Source organism: Ochotona curzoniae, unplaced genomic scaffold (assembly GCF_017591425.1).
Source record: "Ochotona curzoniae isolate NIBS_2020 unplaced genomic scaffold, NIBS_Ocur_1.0 contig_2927, whole genome shotgun sequence".
NCBI lineage: Eukaryota > Metazoa > Chordata > Mammalia > Lagomorpha > Ochotonidae > Ochotona > Ochotona curzoniae.
Window position 1 is genome coordinate 649,098 of NW_024465654.1, and position 7,423 is coordinate 656,520.

Sequence of the window (7,423 nt, forward strand, 5' to 3'; positions counted from 1 at the left end):
ACAGGCTCATCACCTGGTGGATTAGCTGAGTTAGCACTTAACAAATATCACCCTGCTTGCACGGAGCGCGGGTGAGCAGGTCATCGCCCTCTCCGAGGCCCACAGTACAGGTGTGTAGTTTGCACGCTGGCGGGGTAGGGGGAATGGAGGAGGTGTGTCGGTCCTCTCCCAGGTCACTGTGCTTGTCTCTCCAGCTAAAAAGAAAAAAATCACATTTTCCCCCCAACAATGTACATGACAGTTACATCATGACCAACTCAGTTTTTGTATCTTCTTTTATATACTCTCTCCACATACTATTTTATGACCTCATTTGTCTTACAGGACCCAGACTTGTCACCCCTACATCCCTGGACTGCCGGAACGCGCTATCCTCAACATGCTCAAGTGGTTGCGTAATGCTTGGGAATGAAGTGTTAGCTATGAAATGACACCATTTGTTGATTTTACTAAATGCTTGGACTACTCGACTAAAGTCGTACATGTTTTAATTTCAACACACTCTGAAAAAGAAAAAACCCAGCTCTTCCAGGACACCTTCCAAGCTGCCTAAAATAGGCCTGCCTCTTTTGTGACGTTGCCACGGGCTGAGAACTCGCAGACCTCCCTGCCTGACCATGACTGTTACCCTACGACTACTTACAGCTGTAATTTCACTTGGCCCTCTCCCCCGCGCCTCCCCCTAAACCTCAATGGATGCTCTCTGTCTGTTGCACAGAACACAATTCTTTTCTGTCTTCTGCTTCTTGACAGGTCGCTTCCCCTATGTGCCAGCTTTCCTCTGACCCCGTGCCAATCCTGAGCTGGGAAGCCTTGCCACACCCTCAAGACGTTGCCTAAGGGTGACAGCCCCGGCCAGCATGGGTGCGATCAAGGAAAAGCACCCTCTCCGTGCCAGGCACAGCGGGCGCGAAAAAAAATGAGGTTCCCCCCGCCCAGCCCTCCTGAGGTCGCGCACAGGGTGCAAAGGACAAACTTGCAGGGGAAACCAGGGGGTGCTTTTTGAGCCAGAAGACACAAGACCAAGGCCAGGAGCTAAATAATAATAATAACAAACGCGCACGTAGGCTCAGACCTCCTTCCCGCTCGCGTCCCGCGCGCCCCGCTGCTTGGGGCGCCCTGCCCTCCGCGCCCGAGCCCTGGCTCCCCGCCTCCGCCCCGGCCCCAGCCTGGGACTCCATGGCCGCTCCCCGACCGCTCACCTCCGGACTGCTGCACCGCCGCGGCCGCCGCTGTCGCAGGGCTGTGTGGCTCCTTCAAGCCAGGGCCGGGCCAAGGGCCTCCCCGGACCAGGGACTCGCGCCGGGCCGGCCGGGGTCCCGGCGGAGCGGGCGGGGTGGGAACCCCGGGGGATCCCGGGAAGGGAGGGGGGCTCCCGGGCCGGGGCCGGGACTAGACGGGCTCAGGCACTGGGAGCTTTCAGTTTGTTCCGCTGTTTGAAATTGGCGCCGGCGGAGCGTTGCGCTGACGTTGCGGTCACGTGACGCAGCGCCGCCAATCGGCGCCGGCTTGCCTCGGCGTTCCGTCTAGAACGTCGGCCACCCGGCAGTGGCTGAGGCAGCGGCCGTGAGGTGAAGTGGGGTGAGGTGAAGGAAGCGGCCGGGGCAGGCAGAGGCGGCCGGGGCAGGCAGAGGGGGCCTGAGCGCCTGGCGCCGGCCCTGACGAGGACTAGGTCGGCCGGGGACAGGGGCCCCGGCTTGCGGAGCACGGAGGGACGGCGGCGATCGCCCCCTGGTCTCCCCGGGGACCCTCTCTCCCAACTCTGCAGCGCTAGCGGCGGTGGATTTCCTGGCTGAGCAGAGTTGTTCCCCGCGTCCGTCCAGTGCACGGCCGTCTGCTGGGGCGAGAGCTCTGCGGGGCTGAGCGCGTGTACGCCTCCAGCCCACCGGAGCTGGGCTCCGATCCGGCCGCTCTGCGACCCCCGACCGGCCCGGCTCGCGCACCCCAGCCTCACCTGGAGGGCACCTGGTTCTCCTGCGGCCACCATGGCCGGGGGCTGCGGACACGCGGGAACGCAGGATAACGCCAATTTTCCACGGATCCTTTGAAGTGTCCCCGTTCCTACGATGATGGACAAGGTGGTTTGCTTCTCCCGAGCTTACAGTCTGACGAAGGGGGTTACGGGGAGGGGAGAGGGGAGCGTGGGCGTGTTGATTTCACGAGTTAGATAGATCTAGAATCCAAGCCGTTGTCATCAGGCTTTCCGTTGCAATCGGCAAGGGCCTTCCAGCTGTGAGGCCTGCAGCCTTCTGCACAGAGCACAAGGGCCTTCCAGCTGTGAGGCCTGCAGCCTTCTGCACAGAGCAAAGAGCGGTCTGCGTTTTCGCAAGACCCAGGCAGCAGATGGGGTTAAGGATGCGCCTGTTGTTGGGACGTAAAGAGGGTAGTGAGGAGAGAAAGAGGGCAAAGAAGAGAGAGTGGGGGCAAGGAGGCATTGCTGAAGACATGTTTAGGAGGTCGTATGGGTGAGGTGGGAGGGTGCCAAGTTTCCTGTTTGTGTAACTGGATGACTGATCATGCTGTCCCCCTAAGGGTCCCCTAAACCCCCAAAGATAATCACTTTGGGAGGTGCTGGGGTGGGAGGTGCTGGGGCAATGGGCAGATTTACAGACAGGAGAGGCAGATCTTCTATCTGCTGGTCCACTCCCCAAACGGCCACAATAGCTGGTGCTGAACCGATCTGAAGCCAGGAGCCAGGAGTTCTTCCGAGTCTCCCACGCGGGTGCAGGATCCCAAGGCCACAGGCAGGGAGCTGGATGGGAAGTGGAGCTGCCTGGACTAGAACCGGTGCCCACACGGGCTCCCCGCACGTTCAAGTCGAGGACCTTAGCCGCTAGGCCACGCCGCCAGGCCTGAGCTTGGGGAATGTTAAGCTGAAGGGATAGCTTTAGGGTGGTTGTGAGCAGAGGGGTTCTGGAGAACAGTATCTGACGGAAGATCCGCCATGTACACAGTGAGTCAGGGAGCAGAACGGGTTCACCCAGGATGGTTGCAGATGTATGCAGGTTAGCATGTTGGCTGTCTGAAAAAGTCCAGCTTTGCTTTGCCATTGTCCGTATTCTTGGTCAAATAGGAACCATTGTCAGTTTTTGAGAGGAAAGGGATGTTTTATTAAAGTGTCAGGAACGTGGAGGAGTTGGTCTTCAGCCTAGCTGTTAGGCACCTGTCACCTGCTCCTGGGTTCAACTCTTGACCCTGGCTTCCTGCCGAGGTGCATCCTGGGAGGCAGCAGGGATGACTCATGTAATGGGTCCTCAGCATCGAGGTGGGAGAACGGTGGAGTTCCCGACTCCCATCCTTGGCCTTCTGTCTGTTGCAGGTATTTGAAAAGTGAACCAGTAGACGGAAACTTTCTCTCTGTCTTGTTCTGTTTCTTAAATGCATAGTGGATTGGTTATGGGCTGATGGTTATTGGAGCCGGGTGTGTACAGGGGCCATCGTATTTTTCAATGTATATTTATGTATAGTCTAAATCATCTGAAGTGAAAATTAAAAAAAAAAAATAGCCAAGTGCAGTCATGTCTTTCTGTCTCTAATTCATCAGTGACAACTCAGGCTAAAACCCAAGTTCACCTGGCCTCATCTGATTTATTTATTTGTGTATTTATTTAAAAATTTATTTATTCCCATTGTAAAGTCATATTTACAGAGAAGGAGAGACAGAAAGAAAGATCCTCCATCCACTGGTCCACTCCCCAAGTGGCGACAACAGTTGGAACTGAGCTGATCTGAAGCCAGGAGCCAGGATCCTCCCCCAGGTCTCCTTCTACATAGACGCAGGATCCCAAGGCATTGGGCCATCCTCAACTGCTTTTCCAGACCACAAGCAGAGAGCTGGATGGGAAGTGGAGCAACCAGGACATGAACTAGTGCCTACATGGGATCTTGGTGCAAGCAAGGTGTGGATCTCAGCCACTAGGCTGCCACTCCAGGCCCCTTATCTGGTTTATGTGACCTAACCCTCCACCATGTCCAGCCTCAGCTCTTGCCACTCATCTTTGCACCCTCCGAGTGCAGCTGCTTGTATATGCAGTTCCCTGAGTCCACACAGCAGCCTCTGTACACGCTGTTCCCGGCTTTGTGTCTTTGCTTTTCCTACCCCTTCTATCCTGGGGTCAACCATCTCCCCCTCAGGAAAGCCTCCCTTGGAGTGAACTGACGCATGCCGCACTGTCACCGTGTTGCTGCAGTTTTCTGTCTGCTACACAGGGACCTCTGTGTCACTACAAGCGTCAGCACTCAGTGATTATTGAATAAACGGTCATTCATCTGTACATTTCCAGCATGGCACTTCACTCAAGGAATGCTTATGGAATGAAAGCTGTTGATTAGGAATGCTGGGTTTTGCTTGGTGGTGTAGGTAGTTAGGAAGCTGTGCTTCCAATAACCCCGAGGTAGGGACGATACTTTATGGTGGAATTGGCTGGCAGCATATCGGAGGGAGCCGAGGAGTCATCTGAATTTCCTCTCATCTTTGATTTCTGCTCTGCAGGCATGGGTTGGAAGTGGAGCCTGTCCACCAACCTGAAGGCCACCAGCATCATGTGGTTAGTAACTGCTCCTCATTCCCCAATTGATGCCTCCCAGAAAAAAACGCCCGCCACGGTGTCAGAAAGCCCCGCTGCTATTCCACCAACAACCACTGGAGGGCGCCAAGCACCACTATGGATCTCAGCTTCCTGCCGTGGTCACCCACACCCGTCAGGTGCCCAGCAAGCCCATTGACCACAGCACCATCACTTCCTGGGTAGGCCTGTGAGATTATTTTGCCTTTTATTCCACTATACTTATTCAAATTCTAATTTTTCTGTTTTGCAACCAGGACCAATGCTCATGGGTACAGGTCAGGGAAACAATGTGGTCAGTTCTGTTCTCTGGTACATCTTCTGTTTCTATTCAGACTGAGGTGTAGGTGGACTATAATTGCAGTTCCCTTGGCTCCTCCTACCCGCATACTTTCTCTGAAAGAGTTCAGCGTTCACCACCCAGGAGCTGCCTGAGAAAGCTAGAAGGGTGACAGAATGTGTAAGGATGCCTGTACCCTGTCCATCATGTGAAAGGTGGAGTATGTAGGCACCGTCTGGATTGAAGTGCGGTCCGCAGAAAGGGCCTGTATCATATTCTGCTGGTTTAAAAGCCCTGGGAAGGGGCAGGCGTTTGGCTTGGCAGCTAAGATGCTGCTTGGGGAAGCATCATAGTGTGGGCTCAAAAGTCCAGCTCTGCTTCTAATTCCAGTTTCCTGTCAGCGCCCCTCCTCCTCTTCTCCAGGAAGCAGCAGGTGGTGGCTTAAAGTGTTGGTTTCTGGGGCCAGCATAAACAGTAAAATTGCGGGCCCAGCGTAATGACCTAGTGGCTGAGGTCCTTGCCTTGTGGACACCAGTTCTGGTCCTACCCATGAGGAAAGTGAAGCCAGAGAGACTGAGTAACTTGCCCAAAGCTCACGGCCTTCTAGTACGCCGGCAGACACTTGTTCTTGTGTTGTGTTCATTGCTGATGTGGGCTCCCCGTAGGATCCCGGTCATTAGGTATACTTTCTCAGGCTAGTCCTGACCAGGTGGCTTGTCTCAACCCATCTGCTTTTTTCTTTCCTTTTAAACCCTTAGATATCACCTCAGTTTGATAGAGCAGCAGAAAGCTGCTTCCCAGCACACCAGAAACAACCCTGCAACCCAAGACGACAATCAAGTCGGAAAGTCACCACGTCCAAGTTTCCACATCTAACTTTTGAGAGTCCACCACCTTCTTCCAGCTCAGAAACCCTGGAGATCCCCTTCAGCAAGGAGCCAGAAAAGGAAGCTTCCAGAAGGCCCTTGGTTCCGTTGCTCAGTCCCCAGAGCTGCGGCGAGCTGTCTGTGAATTCCCTTGGGAGCTTCCCTCATGTGTTCCTTCCTCCCGACATCCAGACCCCGGACTCATCTTCCACGAGGGGAGAGCCCCTGTCCCCCATGCAGAAGGAGAACAGGCACCCAGGCCTCCCCCTTCACCTCGCTACCCCCGGCAGCCCGGAGCCTGGGCCTGTGCTGGTTAAAGACACCCCCGAAGAGAAGTACGGGCTGAAGGTCACATGGAGGAGACGCCGGCACCTGCTGGCTTACCTCACGGAGAGGGGGAAGCTGAGCAGAAGCCAGTTCTATGTGAAGAACTGACCGGCTTCCCCAGCAGCCGCCCCCTCTTCAGCAGCCTTGAGAATGGCTGCTGTCACTTTTTGGCACGCAGGCGACCGTTTCTGAGGAATAAAATGAAGCCCAGAGGCCTGAGGGAATTCAATTCCCAACTGGCTTTTTAAGAAACTTGTGCAGTGAAGAGTGAAATCCAGTGTCACAGACTGTTCATGTTTTTTCTCATATTAGCTGTTTAAAAAGTTTTTTAAATATCCTGAGACTGTTTAAAATATATTACATAGATAGATGGTTGCGAAAGTTTAGAGAACTGTCGGTGGGGCAGCAGAGTTGCGCCTCCGCCCGAGGTGTGTGCGTGGTGTCTGTCACTGCTCACTCTTCAACCCCCGCACTCGCACTCATCCACTTTTGTTTTTTCCTGGTTGCAGACAGAAAAATGTATTTGTGAAGGGACTAGTGGGAAAAGAAGAAGGAAGCAAAAGTACCTCCCGGGAGAAAGCCAGGAGTGGGGTGCCTCTCGGGAGAGGGAGAGACACCCCAGACGAATCCATGCTCTGAGGCCCAGTGTCAACTTTCTGTGACCAGAAGGACAGAAGGACAGGAGAGGTCAGAGCGAGGCCTGTGGCCTTGCAGTGTCTGACTGCCACCTCTGACCTTGGCCGCGAAGGGGCAGCCAGCCCTTCAGGGAACACGGTGGGGTCAGAGCTGAGAGGGACCCTCTGGTGGGTCACTTGGAATTTCGCTGTGTTTCCAATCTGTTCCCACCCCCCAGAAATCGCAAATACTAACTAGGGTATGAACTTGGTTTCTTACAGTAACTGTTTAGATGGGGGATGTGTATATGTATAAATAAACATGGGCCCTTTGGAATGCTGCTTCCTGTAATGAATGCGATCTGGCCAGTTGACACACACCATTTGGCTGGTACAAACAGCCTCTCATTCAAGCCTGTTCACTGAGAAGTCAGGAACCCAGTCTCAGCGAGACAAGCGGGTGTTATCCTGCTTATTTTATAGGTGGGATTTTTAAAACATGAGTGCAGGAGCGGGAGAGCCACACCCTCAGTGGGCAGCACGCGGGGCGAGGGGCCCGACCTGCCTGCGGGTGCCCAGGCGCGCAGCGGCGGCCAACACATCCCTCGCCCGGTCCCTGCCCAGCCCAGCCGGCCCCCCAGGAGCAGCTGCCCAGGCCTGTCCTCCCCACGCTGGCGCAGGCGCCTTGACTCCGGGACTCCTCACGCCCCTTAGGAGTCCTCCAGCAACGCCGGCACAGCCAGTGAGAGCCGAGCGGCCGGCCAGAAGCCC

General features: G+C 55.2%; 1 protein-coding gene across 1 annotated transcript; it reads left to right on the top strand.

Moving 5' to 3' along the window:
- The first annotated feature begins 1,645 nt into the window (after positions 1-1,645).
- Positions 1,646-6,991, top strand: RHNO1 (RAD9-HUS1-RAD1 interacting nuclear orphan 1). Its single transcript, XM_040978996.1, has 3 exons — positions 1,646-2,078; positions 4,493-4,747; positions 5,604-6,991. The coding sequence occupies exons 2-3, from the start codon at positions 4,577-4,579 to the stop codon at positions 6,144-6,146; spliced, it is 714 nt and encodes a 237-aa protein (XP_040834930.1). The 5' UTR covers positions 1,646-2,078; positions 4,493-4,576; the 3' UTR covers positions 6,147-6,991.
- The last annotated feature ends 432 nt before the right edge of the window (positions 6,992-7,423 follow it).

Coding starts and splice junctions, on each gene's coding strand:
- RHNO1 (XM_040978996.1), top strand. CDS start 4,577: ATGCCTCCCAGAAAAAAACGCCCGCCACGGTGTCAGAAAGCCCCGCTG. Junction 4,748..5,603: donor ACAGCACCATCACTTCCTGG/GTAGGCCTGTGA, acceptor TTAAACCCTTAG/ATATCACCTCAGTTTGATAG.